This window comes from Leopardus geoffroyi, chromosome C2 (genome assembly GCF_018350155.1).
Source record: "Leopardus geoffroyi isolate Oge1 chromosome C2, O.geoffroyi_Oge1_pat1.0, whole genome shotgun sequence".
Lineage (NCBI taxonomy): Eukaryota > Metazoa > Chordata > Mammalia > Carnivora > Felidae > Leopardus > Leopardus geoffroyi.
This window is the reverse complement of record NC_059333.1, coordinates 60,517,009-60,536,272: the sequence shown is the minus strand read 5'-3', so window position 1 is coordinate 60,536,272 and position 19,264 is coordinate 60,517,009. Positions and strand designations below refer to the sequence as shown.

Genomic DNA, 19,264 nt, shown 5'->3' with positions numbered 1-19,264 from the left:
TGCTGCCAGTGTAGAGCCTGCTTGGGATTCTCTCTCGCTCCCTCTCTGCCCCTCCTCCACTTGCACTGTCTCTCTCTCTCAAAATTATAAATAAACTTTAAAAAAAGTTTATTTTTGAGAGAGAGAGAGAGCACAAATAGGGGAAGGGCAGAGAGAGAGATAGGGAGACACAGAATCTGAAGCAGGCTCCAAGCTCTGAGCTGTCAGCACAAAGCCCCAAACTCATAAACTGTGAGGTCATAACCTGAGTGGAAGTTGGATGCTTAACCAACTGAGCCACCTAGGTGCCCCCAAATTATTTTTTTTTATTAGAATATAAAAATAGGAGTTTGAGTCCAAAAGGACAATTATAGGCTTTAAAAATAGAAAATCCCTAAATAGATTATTAAAAATAATAGTGATAATAAATGAATAATATAAAAACAAGAGGACAAAACATAAGAGACTCTTAAATATGGAGAACAAACAGAGGGTTTCTGGAGGGGTTGTGGGAGGGGGGATGGGCTAAATGGATAAGGGGCATTAAGGAATCTACTCCTGAAATCATTGTTGCACTATAGGCTAACTAACTTGGATATAAATTTAAAAATAAATAATTAAAAAATAAATAAAAATAGAAAAGCCCAATTAAAATAAAAATAGGAAAACAGTTCTGAAACCAGTATTTCCAAACTTTCCTGTTCATAAAACCTGTTTTCTTTTCATCTGGAGAACTTCTAAAAATGAACATTCCCTGGTGCCCCCTCTAGGTATTCTCAGTAGGACTGAGTTGTGGGCTGGTACATGTGTCAGGGAATCTGCATTTTTTAAAAGTAGCCCAGGAAATTCTGAGTGGTCTGAGCACCACATTTTAGGAATCACCTCTGCAGCTTATGACAAGAGTATTAGCTTCCTATTGTTGGTACAACAAATTACCACAACTTTAGTGGCTTAAAACAACCCATATTTATTATCTTAAAATCAGACTTGCGGGGCAAAGGCACGTTCCTTCTGGTGGTTCCAAGGGGGTATCTGTTTCCTTGCCTTTTTCACCTTCTAGCGGCCACCTGCATTCTACTGCCTCCTCCTCAAATCACTCTTCTCTCTTGCTTTCATGTCACATGTCCTGATACTGACCCCCCCCCCCCCCACCAACCTCTCTCTGACAAGGATACTTAGAATTACATTTAGGGCTCTCCCACATAATCCAGGATAATCTCATTTAAGATCCTTCACTTAATCACATTTTAAGATTCTTCACTTAATCACATTTGCAAAATCCCTTTTACAATGTAAGGTAACATATTTCCAGGAATCAGGCCATGACTGTCCCTGAGGGGCCATTATTCAGTCTATCACAACAAGACAGTAGAATTTTAGAACATTAGCAGTCCTCTCCATCTCTTTCAATATGTGAGAACTGAGCCTTAGAGAGGAGAGCGGACGTGCTCTAAGTTACACAGCACATTGGTTACAAAGCTAAAGTGTGGCACCCGTTTCTGCCAGAAACCCTGCCCAGATCTGGCATTCCCTTGAACTGTGTAAGAATCAGAGTATTTGTGTAGACAACAACCACCAGTTGAAACTTAAAAAGTAAAATGAAGTAAAAGAAAAAGTTCTGGAGGACAGTAAAAGGAAGGGGTTGCTTCTTTACCCATCAGAGTTGGCTTCCAGAAGAGATAGAAAAAAGAAAGGTCCAGTTCAACAGTTCCTGGCTTGTTTGTAACATGTTTTCAGAAGGGTTATTTAGCTTTTCCCTTAAACTCATATATGCTATATGCTATTTATTCCAACATCCATTTTCAGAATTTCCATGGGATTTTCTGATAATCTTTTTCTTCTTGGTTCTCTGTTTTCCCAGAGAATAAAAATCAGGGAGAATAGGAGGCTCCCCTTGCCTTTCGGCTCCCAGGCCAGGATGAGTGAGGACAGGCAGTGGTCTCAAGGGCCACAATGGCCTCCTGGATGGTTATTTTGACCAAGAAATATGACTGTCAGGAGATTCGCTTGGATCATTCACAGTGCTGGATACCTAGACAAGGCTTGGGAAAATTTCTAATTGTCTGGACAGGATTGAGAGAGAAGGATTTTTCCCTCCTGCCTCTTAAAAGAATGTAACAGTTACCTTTTAAAACCCATAAACTCTGAGTTACATGTTTGTTTTGATAGAATGATGCTCTGAACCTTTTAAGTTGGTAAGACATTAAATTATTCATCATGTTATTTTCCTATCAAATGTTTTTGTGGTTTATTGATAATGTCTAAATTTCAATTCTGGTGACAGCTCATACTATAAAACTAATTCAAAGTATTGGCATTTCTTCAGTTCGATGGTGGTTAAGTACATACTAGAGAAGTTTATTATGGAGTTGCTGTCTAAGCTCCAGGAGAACAAACTGAGAATGTCAGCTACTCACTTCAAAACTCGGTGCAAGTGAAATATGACTTTGGAGGTTCATTCCATTTCCCTAATAACCAGCCAGTCACTGTGGTCTTTAGGGAGTCATTGCTGAAAGGCTATACATGATGTGAATCTAAAACCCCCATAAAAAAGGGTCAGTAGTCAAAGCTCTTAGGACATAGTCTGAATGTCCTTAGTATTCTTACCTCTACAACTACCTACATGTGTTTTATAGCATCGTTTGCTAAGGTGATTTGTGCTTTCTTAAATGATTAACCATATAAGGAATAATTTCCTTTTCTCATTTAAAAACTTCTCCAGGTGGCAGAAGAACATCACTCTTTGGCTCTACAGAGGAAATGCCTGTTGTCTTGGCTCCAGTATAGTCAGGAAAGCCTGGCTAGGAAGACAGCCTGGGCTGATCAATTTTATTGCCAGATATTGCTTAGGAGAGTTATCCGGAGCTGGCTACAGGTAAGGCCACAGGGAAGGAAGCTTTAAATACATGTCCCTGCTCAGTCCCATGTAAGAAAATCAGATGCAATCCAGATGTCCATAATCATTGTTTTTTCAAGAATATAGAATAGTCAATTCATTTCCTTGCTTTGAAATGAATATGAAAATGTCAAATCAATTCTTAGTATAAAACATTTCACAGTTTCATAAGCTGTTTATAAAGTGTAATGTATCATTACATCAGCTTTTGTTTTTATACTCATTTCTTGTTTCTTGTCCCATAATTGCTCAAGTGATTTTACTAGAACCTTACCCCCACCCCAGGCTTACAATTGTTTCTACACCTCTGGTTCCATTATTGTTTAATACATTGCAGAGGATATTATCTTGGCTGCCATGTTGTCTTTTTCTCCTTCTGCCTCCAGTGTCCTTTCTTCCTTTGTTTTGTGTTTGTTTCAATTCTCTTTTGTACTGCTTGTTTGTTCCAATTCTTTATGATATTATTTGTCTCACTGTTATTCCTGTCCTCATCCCTAGTACATGACCGAACTGGAGGAAGACATACGAAAACTGTGTGTACATTTTCTTCAGAAGAAGATGTTCAGGGCCTGGTTTAACGTGGTCAGGGAGGCCAAGACTGATTCCCAGAGCAAGCACAAGATTGCGGTGGAACATAGTGACAGGTGAGCTTCTGATTTCTGAGAAAATTCACTGAGACTTCACAGCTGCTCTGCAATATATTGTTTTATGTTTATTTATTTATTTTGAGAGAGAGAACATGAGTGGGGAAGGGGCAGAGAGAGACAGAATCCCAAGCAGGCTCCACATTGACAGCATGGAGCCCGACCGATGTGGGACTAGATCTCAGGAATGGTGAGATCATGCCCTGAGCCTAAATCAAGAGTCGTACACTCAGGAGCCACCCAGGAGCCCCCCCGCCCTTTTTTTTTTTTTTTTTTTTTTTAGAGAGAAAAACAGCAATCAAGACACAAGTTGGAGGCAGAGAGAGAGGGAGAGAGAATCTTAAGCACATTCCACACTCAGCATGGAGCCTGACATAGGGATCCATCTCACCACCCTAAGATCATGACCTGAGCTAAAATTAAGAGTCAGCTTAATTTTAAGGGTTTAAGGCTAAGCCACCCAGGCACCCCAGCTCTGGAGTATATTCTATGCCCAGAATATGTCTGAAAGATGAGGTGGGGGCTAGGAGAGCTGGACACTCGAAGATACCAGAGAAGGGTGAGAGTCCTAGCTTGCCCACTGACTACAAGGATGAAGGCAAGGCAGTGAACTCCTAGAGCTCCAGGGTCCCAGTCTTAAAATGAGGAGGAGGATGCCTGCCCTCTCCACCTCTCTACCTCACAGGGGCTTCCCAGAGGATAAAATGATAGGAAATCCATGAAACACACCTGAGCAAAATGTATCGTATATTTTATTAGTCATAAAGGTTTATCTTTTAAGTTCAATTATTTTAACATTTATTGTGAAATATAACACAAATATAGAAAAGTGTGCTTAAATCAATCATACAAATACAGCCTACTGAATTACTGTGAATTGGACACTCGTGTCACCATCATTCAGGTCAAGAAACAGGACATTGCTGGCCCCTACAAATCCCCACGGGCAACTTCCTAATTGCAAGCCCTGCCCTTCCCTCCTAAAGGTAAACTACTCTCCTGACTTTTAAATAATGAGCACATCCTGGGGCACCTGAGTGGCTCAGTCGGTTGAGCATCTGACTTCAGCTCAGGTCATGATCTTACCATCCATGAGTTTGAGCCCCACGTCGGGCTCTGTGCTGACAGCTGGGAGCCTGGAGCCTGCTTCGGATTCTGTGTCTCCCTCTCTCTCTGCCCCTCCCCTGCCCGCGCTCCATCTTTTCTTTCTCTCAAAGATAAACTTTGAAAAAAAATTTAATAAAAAAAAAAAAAAAAAAACAAGTACATCCTTGTGTTTCTTTTCCCTTTAACCTAAGGATGAAGCCTTCAAGGCTATAATTTCATGTTGCCTGGTTTGGAACTTTATATAAGTGAAATCACATTGCCATATTTTTATAATACAGTGATGTTTCATTTAATCCAGTGTCCTTGCAGAATAAGCTATTCTATGTAAGTTTTTTCTTGGTTTTCTACTTTTAGGCATTTTGGATAGAAATGTTCTAAATTTCATTACATACTTCCCTTTGAGAGTAAATAAATGACCTATGTTTTGGTGATCGGTTGTCATTGCTTATGAGCATAATGTGGTGGGCATATATCTCCAAGCTCTGAGCTGGCAAGATTGTTGTGTAGGTAGAAAAGTGACCCTTTCTTCATTATACCCAGATTCATTTTTGGTTGCTTTGTTTTCATTTGTGTGTATGTGCCTATGTGAGTGTCTGGTTTTTATAAAAGTGTTCCTATCTTGTTGCTGCTAGGGTGCCCACCACCAACAAAGCCTGCTCACCCTTGTTTAATTTACAGGTTACTGAAATCTGTGGGCTGGGAAAACCTCAGTAAGCTGATTCTAATTTTGTCTAAAATAAAATAAGCAATGAGGGGCGCCTGGGTGGCTCAGTCGGTTAAACGTCCGACTTCAGCTCATGTCATGATCTCGTGGTTCATGAGTTTGAGCCCCAAGTCAGGCTCTGTGCTGACAGCACGGAGCCTGCTTTGAACATTTAATTTTTTTTTAACCTTTATTTTTGAGAGAACGGGAGAGACAGAGCGTGAACAGGGGAGGAGCAGAGAGTTAGGGAGACAGAATCCGAAGCAGGCTCCAGGCTCTGAGCCATCAGCACAGAGCCCAACGTGGGGCTCGAACTCACAAGCTGCGAGATCATGACCTGAGCTGAAGATGGATGCTTAACCGACTAAGCCACCCAGGTGCCCCAGCACAGAGCCTGCTTTGGATTCTTCCTCTCTCTTTGGAGACTCTTTGGAGTCTTCCTCTCTCTCTGTTCCTCCCCTGCTCGCATTCTCTCTCTCTCTCTCTCTCTCTCTCTCTCAAAAATAAATAAAAGACTAATAGATAAATTAACTAAAATAAAATAAAATAAAATAAAATAAAAGTAAGCAATGAGAAAGGGTACTCAGAGGATTTGCCTTTGAATAAACACTTCAGTTTGAAGATTGAAGTTTCCTCATGTGACCCTGGACAAATAACCTTTTGAAGCCTCCTCATTCCCTGTTTGTAAAATGAGAATAACAACAGAACCAATCTTAGGGAGTTGTTGAGAAGACTAAACAGGCTAACACAGTACCTCACTTAGTGCATGCTTAGCCCCAAATAATAGCTATGTTTTGTTTACTGTCATTATTAATGTGTTGTTATTAAACATCTTGTTTGTCCACTTTTCTTTCTGTTTCTCGGCTGCCATGTACAGACTGAGAGACTTATTGGGGCGGCCGCACAGGACAGCTAAGAGAGGGCTTTCGCACACACCAGAGGGTGGGGTGCAGTGTCAGTGTTTCCCTTTTCAGGCAAGGAGACTGAAGCTACAAGCAGGTAGGTAAACTGCCCAAGGCACACAAATAACAAATGGTGGAGCCTGGCCTCTGATTCAGGCTTTCTGACTCCAAACCATTCTCTTCTTGCTATATCCATCTCCTTCCCCAGTTTTCTAATTCAATCTAATTCAATGTAAACTATAAAATATAGTAGTAAAATAGTGGCCCTATTCACTGAATATTCAGTTATGAAATCAATGTGGGAATCCACACATTCAACAAGAAATAAATTCTCGACCAGTGTCTATTTGATATAAAAGCGTCGCGGAAAATTCATGGCTTTGCCCTTTGCTCCATTCCCCGGGCACCAGCCCCATTGGCCTCCTGGTGTTCCTCAGACAAACCTCACGTCTGCTTCATAGTTTTCACAGCTTTCACATGACCTGGATCAATGCACCTCCCTGACCACCCCATCTCCTGTCTATCCACTGACATGCCCTGTTTATTTCATAGCACTTGAGACTCTCTGAAATTACATAATTTATTGTTTACACATTTATTGTCTGTCCCTTCCAGCAGTGGAAGGGCCACATCTGGCTCACTACTGTGTTTTCAGTGTGTGACAATGCCTAGTACACGGGTGCACAGTAGATACTTGGTACATAAATGAACGGATTTTCTTACAGGAATGACACTGTAATTTAGTCACGGGTCTTTTAAAAGGACCTTTAACAAGTTGATATTCAAAGTTCTTATTCAATGTTATATGAATGAAAGAATATTGTCTAGAAAAGCTGTGGGTGAAAGAGAAGGAAAGAGAGACATTTGTAAGTGTGAGGCCTCACCTTAAAGTTGCAGTAATTCTGTCAGATGATCCTAATAAGAGCATGAGGTGTAATCTTATATATCTGTATCACTTCTTAATATATTACTTTATAATTACATATAGATTTCTAATTTTATAAATCTGGAATTTTATACTTGGGGATGTCAGCCAGACCTAAGTGTCTCATTATCACTACTTCCTGTGTAGTTCTGCAGTTAGAGCTCAGCTGTATGCCTGTCCAGTGCCTCTCAGATGAACCAGTATATATTTATATTTTTATACTATAGATACTACTCTATTTGTTTTACATATGTGATGGCATTGGATAAATGACATCTCCATGATTAAGCAATTATTGTTATCCTCATTGTTTCATTTTCTTTTAATTCCAGTATAATTAACATATAGTGTTTCAGATATACAATATAGTGATTCAACAATTCTATACATTACTCAGGGCTCATAACAATAAGTGCAGCCTTAATCCCCTTCACCTGTATTATCCATTCCCATACCCCTCTCCCCTCTGGTAACCACCAGTTCTTTATATTTAGAGCCTGCAGGAGGGAGCTGTTTGTCTCCTTTTTTCTTTGTTTTGTTTTCCACATGTAAGTGAAATCGTGGTATTTGTCTTTCTCTGACTTATTTCACTTAGCATTATACCCTCTAGATCCATCCATGTTGTTGCAAATGGCAAGATTTCATTCTTTTTTATGGCCTTCACAAATATTTCATCATATATATACCACATCTTCTCTATTCATCTATTGATGGACACTTGTGTTGCTTCCATAATGTGGCTATTGTTTTTTTTTTTAATTTTTTTATGTTTCTTTATTTTTGAGACAGAAACAGAGCATGAATGGGGAGGGGCAGAGAGAGAGGGAGACACAGAATCTGAAGCAGTTCCAGGCTCTGAGCTGTCAGCACAGAGCCCAACACGGGGCTTGAACCCACGAACCGTGAGATGATGACCAGAGCCAAAGTCGGACGCTTATCCAACTGAGCCACCCAGGTGCCCCCATACTGTGGCTATTGTAAATAATGCTGCAATAAACATAGGGGTGCATATAATTTCAAATTAGTGTTTTCACACTTTTGGTAAATACCCAGTAGTGGAATTACTAGATCATAAGGTAGTTCCGTTTTCAATTGTGGTAAGAACCTCCATACTGTTTTCCAGTGGTTACACTAGTTTGCATTCCCAACAGTGCACAAGGGTTCCTTTTTTCTCTACATCCTCGCCCATATTTGTTGTTTCTTGGGTTTTCAATTTTAGCCATTCTGACAGGTGTGAGGTGATATTTCATTGTGGTTTGAATTGCATTTCCCTGATAATGAGTGATGCTGAGCATCTTTTAATGTGCCAGTTTGCCATCTGTATGTCGTCTTTGGAGAAATGTGTCTTTCATGTCTTCTGCCCATTTTTAAATTGGATTATTTGTTTGTGTGTGTGTGTGTGTGTGTGTGTGTGTGTGTGTGTAATTGTATAAGTTCTTTATATATTTTGGGTACTAACCCCTTATTTGATACATCATTTACAAATATCTTCTCCATTCAATAAGTATTCTTTTTGTTTTGTTGATTGTTTTCTTTGCAGATGCTTTTTATTTTGATGTAGTCCCAATAGTTTCTTTTTGCTTTTGTTTCCCTTGCCTTAGGAGACATATCTAGAAAAATATTGCTATGGCTGATATCCAAGAAATTACTGCCTGTGCTCTCTTCTAGGATTTTCATGGTTTCAGGACTCACATTTAGGTCTTTAATCCATGTTGAATTTTTGTGTATGGTGTAAGAAAGTGGTCCAGTTTCTTTCTTTTGCATAAACTGTCCAGTTTACCCAATATGTTTATTGAAGAGACTTCTTGCCATTGTATATTCTTGCCTCCTTTGTTGGAGATTAACTGCCCATATAATCATGGGTTTATTTCTAAGTTCAATATTTTGTTCCATTGATCTGTGTGTCTATTTTTGTGCCAGTTCCATTCTGTTTTGATTACCACAGCTTTGTAGTATATTTTGAAATCTGGGATTGTGATACCTTCAGTTTTGTTCTTTTTCAAGACTGCTTTGGCTATTCAGTCTTTTGTGGTTCTATACAAATTTTTGTATTATCTGTTCCAGTTTTGTGAAAAATGCTGTTGGTATTTTGATAGGGATTGCATTAAATCTGTCTTGTTGTCCCAATTCATAAGCATGGAATATCTTTCCATTTGTTTGTGTAATCTTCAATTTCTTTCATGCATGTTTAGTTTTCAGAGTACAGGTCTTTCACTTCCTTAGTTTATTCCTAGGTATTTTATTATTTTTGGTGTATTATTTTGGTATTTATTATTTTTGGGATTGTTTTCTTAATTTCTGCTACTTCATTGTCAGTGTATAGAGACGCAATGGATTTCTGTATATTGAATTTGTATCCTGTGACCTTAATAAATTCATTTATCAGTTCTAGTTTTTTGGTCGGGTCTTGAGGGTTTTCTATAGATAGTATCAATCATCTTCAAATAGTGAAAGTTTTACTTCTTCCTTACCAATTTTGATGTTTTTTATTTCTTTTTCTTATCTGATTGCTGTGACTGATTGCTTTTTCTTGACTGATTGCTGTGCTCAACAATATTATGTTGAACAAAAATGGTGAGATTGGACATCCTTCTCTTATTTCCTGATCTTAAGGGAAAAGCTCTCAGTGTTTCACCACTGAGTATGTTATTTGTGGGTTTTCCACATACAGCCTTTATTATGTTGAAGTATGTTCCCTCTAAACCTACTTTGTTGAGGGTTTTTATCATGAATGAATGTCATACTTTGTCAAGTGCTTTCTCTGCATCTACCAAAATGATCATATGGTTTTTATCCTTTCTCTTAGTGATATGATGTATCACACTGATTTGCACATATTGAACCACCCTTGCATCACTGGAATAAATACCACTTGATTGTGGTGAATGTTTGTTTTAATGTATTGTTGGATTCAGTTTGCTAGTATTTTGAGGATTTTTGTATTTATGTTCATCAGAGATTGGCCTTTAGTTCTCTTTTTTTGTATTGTATTTATCTTGTTTTGGTATGTGTTTAATACTGGCCTCATAAAATGAATTTGGAAGCTTTCTTTACTATTTTTTTGGAATAGTTTGAGAAGAATAGGTTATCAACTCCTCTTTATTTATTTTTTTTATAAATTTTTTTTTTCAACATTTATGTATTTTTTTGGGGGACAGAGAGAGACAGAGCATGAACGGGGGAGGGGCAGAGAGAGAGGGAGATACAGAATCGGAAACAGGCTCTAGGCTCTGAGCCATCAGCCCAGAGCCTGACACGGGGCTCGAACTCACGGACCGCGAGATCGTGACCTGGCCGAAGTCGGACGCTTAACCGACTGCGCCACCCAGGCGCCCCTATCAACTCCTCTTTAAATGTTTGGTCGAACTCACCTGTGAGTTTGTCTGGTCCTGGACATTTGTTTGTTGGGAGTTTTTTACTGATACAATTTCATTGCTGGTAACTGGTCTGTTCAAATTTTCTATGTTTCTAGGAATTTACACATTTCTTCTAGGTTGTCCAATTTGGTGGCATATGGTTTTTCATAGTATTATAATCCTTTGTATTTCTGTGCTATTGGTTATTTCTCCTCTTTCATTTCTGATTTTGAGTCCTCTTTTTTTTTTTTTTAACGAGCCTGGGTAAAGGTTTATCAATTTTGTTGATCTTTTCAAAGAATGATCTCCTGGTTTCACTGATGTGTTCTGTTGTGTTGTTTCTTGTGTTTTTGTTTTGTGTTTTAGTTTCTATGTCATTTATTTCTGCTCTAGCCTTTCTTATTTCCTTCTGGTTTGGGCTTTGTTTGTTCTTCTTGTTGTAGCTCCCTTATGTGTAAGGTTACGTTGTTTATTTGAGATTTTTCTTGCTTTTTGAAGTACGTCTGTGCTGTATAAACTTCCCTCTCAGAACAGCTCTGGCTACATCCCAAACATTTTGAACCATTCTATTTTCATTTTCATTTGCCTCCATGTATTTTTTGACTTCTTGTTTTATTTCTTCATTGACTCTTTCATTGTTTAGTAGCATGTTATTTAACCTCCATGTATTTGTGGTCTTTCCAGATTTTTTCATGTGGTGGATTTCTAATTTCATGGCATTGTGGTCAGAAAAGATGCATGGTATGACTTTGATCTTTTTGAATTTGTTGAGACTTGGTTTGTGGCCTAACATCTGATCTGCTCTGGAGAATGTTCCATGTACACTTGAAAAAAATATGTATTCTGCTGTTTTAGGATGTAATGTTCTGAATATATCTGTTAGATCCATCTGGTCCAATATGTCATTCCAAGCTATTGTTTCTTTGATTTTCTGTTTGGATGATCTATCCATTGATAAAAGTGGGGGGTGTTAAGGTCCCCTACTATTATTGTATTACTATTGATTACTTCCTTTATGTTTGTTATTAGCTGCTTTATGTATTTAGGTGTTTGTTCTCTTGTTGGGTGCATAATTAATTGTTCTATCTTCTTGTTGGATTGTTTCCTTTATGATTAGGTAGTACGCTTCTTTGTCTCTGCCATAACACATGGTAATTGAAATGGCAAAGAGTAGTGATAAAGAGAGTTTTAAAATCAGCAAAAGAAAAGTTACATTCAAGGAAAACCCCATAAGGCTATCAGCTGATCTTTTAGCAGAAGTATTGCAGACCAGAAGGGAGTGGTATGATACATTCAAAGTGGTAAAAGGAAAACAATCTACAACTACCAATATTCTATCCAACAAGGCCATCATTCAGAATGGGAGAGATAGAGTTTCCCAGACCAAAACAAAACTTAAAGAAATTCATCACCACTAAACCAGCCCTACAAGAACTGTTAAAGGGAACTCTTTGAGTGGAAAGGAAAGACCATAAGCAGGAGTAAGAAAAGCAGGAAGCACAAAAGCAGTAAAATTAAGCATATCTATAAAAATCAGTCAAGACAGGCACCTGGATGGCTCAGTCAGTTAAGCATCCAACTTCGGCTGAGGTCATGATCTCATGGTTCGTGAGTTCAAGCCTCGCAGCAGGTGTTCTGGTGTCAGCACAGAGCCTGCTTCAGGTCCTGTCTCCCTCTCTCTCTGCCCCTCTCCCGCTCATGCTCTTTCTCAAAAGTAATCATTTTTTAAAAATTGGTCAAGAGATTCACAAAATTAAAAAATGTAAAGTATGACACAATATACCTAAACCAAGGTGGGGTAGATAAAAATTTAGTACTTTTATTTTTTTTTTTTTACTTTTATTCTTTTTAATGTTTATTTTTGAGAGAGACAGAGTATGAATGGGGGAGGGGTACAGAGAGAGTGAGACACAGAATCAGAAGCAGGCTCCAGGCTCTGAGCCCTCAGCACAGAGCTCGATGTGGGGCTTGAACTCAGGACCCATGAGATGATCTGAGCTGAAGTTGGATGCTTAACCGACCAAGCCACCCAGGTTCCCCTTATGTTTATTTTTTAAATTTAATGCTTTTAGAATGGGTTCTAAACTTAAGTGACCATCAATTTAATACAGACTGCTATATGCAGAAGATGTTATATATAAACCTAACAGTAACCACAAATCGATACCTGGTAATAGATATGCAAAAAATAAAGAGAAATGAATCCAAGTATGTCACTAAAGAAAGCCAGTACACCATGAGAGGAGAGCAAGAGAAGAAAGGAGAAGAACTGCAAAAATAACCATGAAACAAGTAACAAAACGGCAATAAGTACATACTTATCAATAATTACTTTTAATGTAATGGACTAAATGCTCTAATCAAAAGACATAGGATGGAATGGATAAAAAAGCAAGATCTATCTATATGCTGCCTTTAAGAGACTCACTTCAGACCTAAAGACACTTACAGATTGAAAATGAGGGGGTGGAGAAACATTTATCATGCAAATGGAAATGAAAAGAAAGCCAGGGTAGCAATACTTACAGCAGACAAAATATGGTTTATTTTTTGTTGTTTATTTATTTTGAGAGAGAAAGAGAGCACAAACTGGGGAGGGGTAGAGAGAGAAGGAGAGAGAGAGTCCTAAGGAGGCTATGTGCTGTCAGCACAGAGCCCAGCATGGGGCTCAAACTCATGAACCGTGAGATCATGACCTGAGCTGAAATCAAGAGTCAGATGCTTAGCAGACTGAGCCACCCAAGCGCCCAAAATAAACTTTAAAACAAAGATTGTAACAAGTGACAGAGAAGTACTTATATTTCTGATATTGCCTCAGTACTATAGCTCTGAAGCATTTTGGAATGATAGGCCCCTTCATAGGAATAACAGTCACAGACCTACTACACCCCCAGAAATGGGCATATGCACATCTCATACAATGTTACACAAAATGTCAAAGAATCTGTGGACCTCACGTTAAGAATTCTTATGTTGGTGACTCACAACACATTTGTTAACACAATACATGCACATGTCATCTATCAAGACATACTTGCCAAGCATAAAAAATGCCTAATAATATGGTGTCTGGCTCCCATAATTCAGCAGAAAATGAAGAGTAGATAGATACATGCTTACATACAGACCATAAATAAGTGCCAAACCAATGATTGTGACCATGTGCTGTAAGAGGAGTTCAGAGGAAAGAAAGATAAATGCAGGCAAAGATAGTCTAGGAAGATTTTTCTCGAGGGGGCAGACCATTTCCATTAGGGCAGAACAGTAGGAGATAAAATGTACAAGTCAGAAAGGGGGAGGGGAGCCAGGAGAAAGATGTGAACAGAGGTAAGAGTCGGAAGACAGGGTCGAGGCCTGGGTGGCCAGACAGCTGAGGACAGTAGATGGAGGACTGGATAGGAGAAGGAAGAAAGCAAATGTAGCTGCACTCCTTGAAGCCTTTTTGTGCTTAACTTCTACCAACAAAAATCACCAATATCAGAAAGAGCAAATAACCATCAGCCACGGAACTAATGGGGACTGTGATGCCTTCTAGGGTTTTGTGAGAGAGTCAAGAAGCCAGAATAAATCCCATCTATACCTCTAGTTGTGAAAATATAAACTCAGCTACTCTGCATTTTTGTTTCCACAACATAACTCTATTTGCAATTCCTTCTACACACCATGCTGTTCTTGCCTCTTTGTCTTTACTTAAGACATGCCGTCTTCTAGAAAAGCCTTTTGTCTGACAAAAACTCCATTCATTCTCTTTCAAAAATTTCAGATGCTCCTCACCACAAGACTGGTGAGTACCCTGTGCTTATCTGCACCATGGTAGCTCCTCACTGCACTGATCTGTTCACCAGGTTAACTCCCTGTGTGGCCGGAGACCATCTGGCTTACCTTCTCATTCCCAGTGTGCAGGTAGTTGCGTTATCCTAAAAGGCCACTGCAGGTCTCCCTAGCTGCAACATGTGACCCTCCAAAACTGTGATTCCAGAAATTGACATCAGGGTAATCTTTTCTCAACTGAAATTCAAGGCTGTTTTTGTTACTGGAGGTGATGTTACCAGTGGCCTTTTTAAACTATATACAGACACACCTCAGAGATCCTGTGGGTTCCATTCTAGGCCACTGCAATAAAGCAAATATCACAATGAGTCAAATGAATTTTTTAGTTTCCCAGTACTTCTAAAAGTTATGTTTACACTGTAACTATTAAATATGCAATAGAATTCTATGTCTTCAAAAAAATGTACATACCTTATTTAAAAATACTTTATTGCTAAAAAAGGCTGACCATCATCTGAGCTTTTAGGGAGTCATAATCTTTTCCCTGGTAGAGGAACTGCCTCAATGTTCATGATTGCTGACTGATCAGGGTGGTGGTTGGTGAAGGCTGGGGTGGCTGTAGCAATTTCTTAAGACAACAGTGAAGTTTGCTGCATCAACTGACTCTTCCCCTCCCAAACAATTTCCTCTGTGGCACATGATGCTGTTTGATAACATTTTACCCACAGTAGAACTTCTTTTAAAATTGGGGTCGATGGCTCAGTCAGTTGAGCATCTGACTTCAGCTCAGGTCCTGATCTCGCGGTTTGGGAGTTTGAGCCCCGCGCTGGGCTCTGTGCTGACAGCTCAGAGCCTGGAGCCTGCTTCAGATTCTGTGTCTCCCTCTCTCTGCAACTCCGCAGCTCACGCGCTCTCTCTCTCTCTCAAAAATAAGCATTAAAAAAAAATTTCTTTTAATTGGGGTCGATCTTCTGATCCCCTGCCACTGCTTTATCAACCAAGTTTATGTCCTATTCCAAATCCTTTGTTGTTTCAACAGTCTTCTTGGAATCTTTACAGGGGTAGCATCTCAAGAAACCACTTTCTCTGCTTATCCATAAGAAGCAACTCCTCATCCACTAAAGCGTTATATGAGATGGCAACAATTCAGTCTCATCTTCAGGCTCCACTTGTGATTCTAGTTCTCTTGCTGTTTCTACCCCATCTGCAGTTACTTCTTCCACTCAAGTCTTGAACCCCACAAAGTCACCCAAGAGGGTTGGAATCAGCTTCTACCAAACTCCTGCAAATGCTGATATTTTGATCTCTTCCCGTGAATCACAAATGTTCTTAATGACCTCTAGAATAGTGACTCCTTTCCAGAAGGTTAATTTACTTTGCCCAGATCCATCAGAGGAATCACTATCTATGGCAGGTACAGCCCTAAGAAATGTTTATTTTTTGTTTTTTATTTTAAAGAGAGAGAGAAAGTGGAAGGGGCAGGGGGAGAGGGAGAATCTTAAGAAGGTTTCACACTCAGCACAGAGCCCGACAGGGCTTGATCCCACAACCCTAGGATCATGACCTGAGCCGAAATCAAGAGTTGGATCCTCAACCCGACCAAGCCACCCAGGCGCCCCTAAGAAATGTATTTCTTAGGTAATAAGACGTGAAAGTCAAAATTACTCCTTGATCTATGGGCTGCAGAATGGATGTTGTGTTAAGAGGTATGAAAACATTAGTCTCATTGTCCGTCTCCTTCAGAGCTCTTGGGCGACCAAGAGCATTGTCAGCAGTCATATTTTGCCAGGAATCTTTTTTTTTTCTGAGCAATAGATCTCAACAGTGAGTTTAAAATATTCAGTAAACCATGCTGTTAGCAGATGTGCTGCCATCCAGGCTTCGTTGTCCCATTTACAGAGCACAGGCAGAGTGGATTTAGCAGAATTCTTACGGGCCCTAGGGTTCTTGGAATGGTCAGTGAGCACTGGCTTCAACTTCAAGTCGCCACTTGCCTTATCTCCTAACGAGAGAGTCAGCCTGTCCTTTGAAGCTCTGAAGCCAGGCACTGACTTCCACTAAGAAAATCCCAGATGGTGTCTTCTTCCAAAATGAGACTGTTTTATCTACATTGAAAATCTGTTGTTTAGCATGGCTACCACCTTCATGACTGATCTGAGCTAGACCTTCCAGATAACCTCCTGCAGCTTCTACATCAGCACCTGCTGCTTCACTGCACACTTTTATGTCATGGAGAGGATTTTCCCCTTAAACCTCAGGAACCACCTTCTGCTAGCTTCCAACTTTTCTTCTGCAGCTTCCTCATCCTTGTCAGCCTAACCAGAATTGAGTTAGGGCCTTACTGTGGCTTAAGCTTTGGCTGAAGAGAATGTCATGGTTGGTGTGATCTTCTATCCAGACTAGTCAGACTTTCTCCGTATCAGCAATAAGGCTGTTTTGGTTTCCTAGTATTCCCGTGTTCACTGGAAAAGCATCTTAATTTCAAGAACTTTTCCTTTGCATTCACAACTTGGCTATTTGGCAAAAGGCGCCTAGCTTTTGGCTTCTCTTGGCTGTAGACGTGCCTTCCTCACTAAGCTTAATCATTTCTAGCTTCTGATTTGCAGTGAGAGGCATGCGACTCTTTCACTTGAACACATGGAGGCCAGTTATTAACTGACCTCATTTCAATATTGTTGTGTCTCATGGAATAGGGAGGCCTGAGGTGAAGGGAAGGAGAGGGATGGGGAAACGGCTAGTCGAGCAGTCAGAACACGCACATTTATCACTTAAGTGTGCCGCCTTGTCTGTGCATGGGTTGTGGTGCCCCAGTTACAATGTTAGTATCAAAGGTCACTGATCCCAGATCACCATAACAAATACTGTGATAATGAAAATGCCTGAAATGTTGTGAGAATTACCAACATGCCCCATAGAAACACGAAGTATAAGTAAATGCTATTGGAAAAGCAGAGCCGACTGACTTGGCTCAGTGCAGGGTTGCTGCCATAAACCTTCAGTTTATAAAAAATGCACTATCTGTGAAATGCAATAAAATGAAGTATGCCCATACGTCTAAGTGCCTGGGACTCAGTCTGTGACTGTGGTACTGCACTTGCGTTTCCAGCATCTTTGCCTTGAGGTGTTTGGCTGCTGGAGCCCTCGGTCCACTGGTTCTGTCTTGAGCACAAGGTGCAGGCTGTGACCACATCACCTGGAATGTCTCATGGCCTGCATTTTCAGAGGCCCCTGGGTGCTCCACTCAAATGTCACCTCAGAGAGGGTTTCCCTGACCCCTGGATGAAAAATAAAAACCCATCAGTCACTCCATCCTGTTTCACTGCTTAATTTTCTTCATAGCACTTCTCACTGTCTGAATTCCGATTCTGATCTCTGTATTTCTTATATCACATTTTATTCAAAGAATTATTCTTCTACTGATGGAAAGTAAACTTTTCCCTTGGTGTTTTACCTTTTTTTACTTTTTATTTTTAAAGGAGGATTCTCTGGATCACATTTCAGACATGGAAAAAGTTTGCAAACTCTATGAAAGAGGAAAGAATAAAAGAAGAAAGGCGAAAGCAACTCCGCAGGAAGGTAGCTGAAATTCTCCCGGACTTCCAGATGCCCGCACCACCGTGACTCCCGTGGCAGCAGCAGACGCAGGCCCTCGTGTCCCAGGAGTCCTTAGGAGACGGTGTGCACGCGCAGTGCGGCGTGTGGGATGGCCATCCGCACATACGTGCATATGCCTGCTTTGTGTTCTGTCAAATACTTCATCTGGGGAATTTTCACTTCCCTCTTTGACTCTTCTTGGATTGCTAATTCATTAAAGCATTTATCACAGCAGGAGCATTCAGAAGAACAGTCTAAAGTTCAACTGTTCAAATGTATCCTATATATTTTTAGCATCATAAACTTTAAAAGGGGACAAGTGTTTGCTTGCCTGAGTCTTTGAAGGAAAACGTGTCCTTATGGTTTAACATTGGTCGTTGACGAATGTACCTTCGATAGAAATTAAAGGTAGTGAGTATTTGGAAAAGGAGTCACAGGTGCTCAGTTATCTAGAAGGTCAGCATCAGCAACAGACATGCTGTGAGGCCCCATCCTTCTGCCCACCCCTGATGGAAAAGCACGTATCAGATGGACTTCCATGCAGCTGTGGCAAAGGGCCGGCAGCGGACCCTCATTTCAGAGAAACTGCGGCATCGGAGATCCCTCCCTGTGGAGCATCCTGACCAGCATGAAGGGGATTCCAAAAGCCAACGGCTCCATCAGAAGCAGTCCGGAAGTTTGTTAACGTGTGTGTTCATGCTCACAGCTGCGGCTTCTAGGTAATACACCTGGTCTGTCTTCTAGTCTTCAGCTCAGTTTGATCTACGTACGGAGATACTTCTCTCTGATTCAAAGAAGGATTTACCTTTAAGGTGCAGAAGACTATAAACACTGAAAAATGCTCTCCTGTGGACTGTCTGAATTACGTGCTAGAAAAAAACACTTCCTCACAAACAACAGATTTACTGTAACAACTCTAAGTATAATAGAGAAGGGCACCCAGTGAAACCAGAAGGCCCCTTGCAGCTCCGAGGTCACTACTGTTGTTTGGTAACTGGAAATTTTAAGCTGGTAAAATAAAACCGCATTTGCTGTTCAAGAAACCGCTGTTGTCTCTCGCTCCCTAGAAGGGACGTGCTGTTGTGCCACCGGCACAGCCACCCCCATCCTTTGTCTCCAGAACACATGTGAGGATTTACTCAGAACTGACAAAACGCCCTCGACCGAACTTTATTTCTTCTACAGAGTCCCTGTCCCCACACATCCTTTCCTTTCACGTGAGTATCCAGGTGTCAGCTAAAAACTCTTTTTAAGACCAATAGGCACCAAAGAAAGTGGGACTGAAACGAACTCGTGCTTAATCTCTTTCTATCCAAATCACCGTCCACCACCCTTGCGTGTGGTGCAGCACAGAACCCTGGTGACCATTAGCACCCAGATGCCAAAT

The 19,264-nt window shown here is 40.3% G+C and overlaps 1 protein-coding gene across 4 annotated transcripts in view; it reads left to right on the top strand.

Annotated features, from left to right (window-relative positions):
* The window catches only part of CCDC191 (coiled-coil domain containing 191), a 90,256-nt gene extending 71,336 nt beyond the window's left edge, over positions 1-18,920 (top strand). For all 4 annotated transcript variants that reach the window (XM_045502093.1, XM_045502092.1, XM_045502091.1 and 1 more), the window contains 3 exons: positions 2,702-2,854; positions 3,374-3,519; positions 17,760-18,920. In XM_045502093.1, coding sequence (XP_045358049.1) covers positions 2,702-2,854; positions 3,374-3,519; positions 17,760-17,904 — 444 coding nt within the window. In that variant the 3' untranslated portion in view covers positions 17,905-18,920. The remainder of the gene's footprint in view (positions 1-2,701; positions 2,855-3,373; positions 3,520-17,759) is intronic.
* The last annotated feature ends 344 nt before the right edge of the window (positions 18,921-19,264 follow it).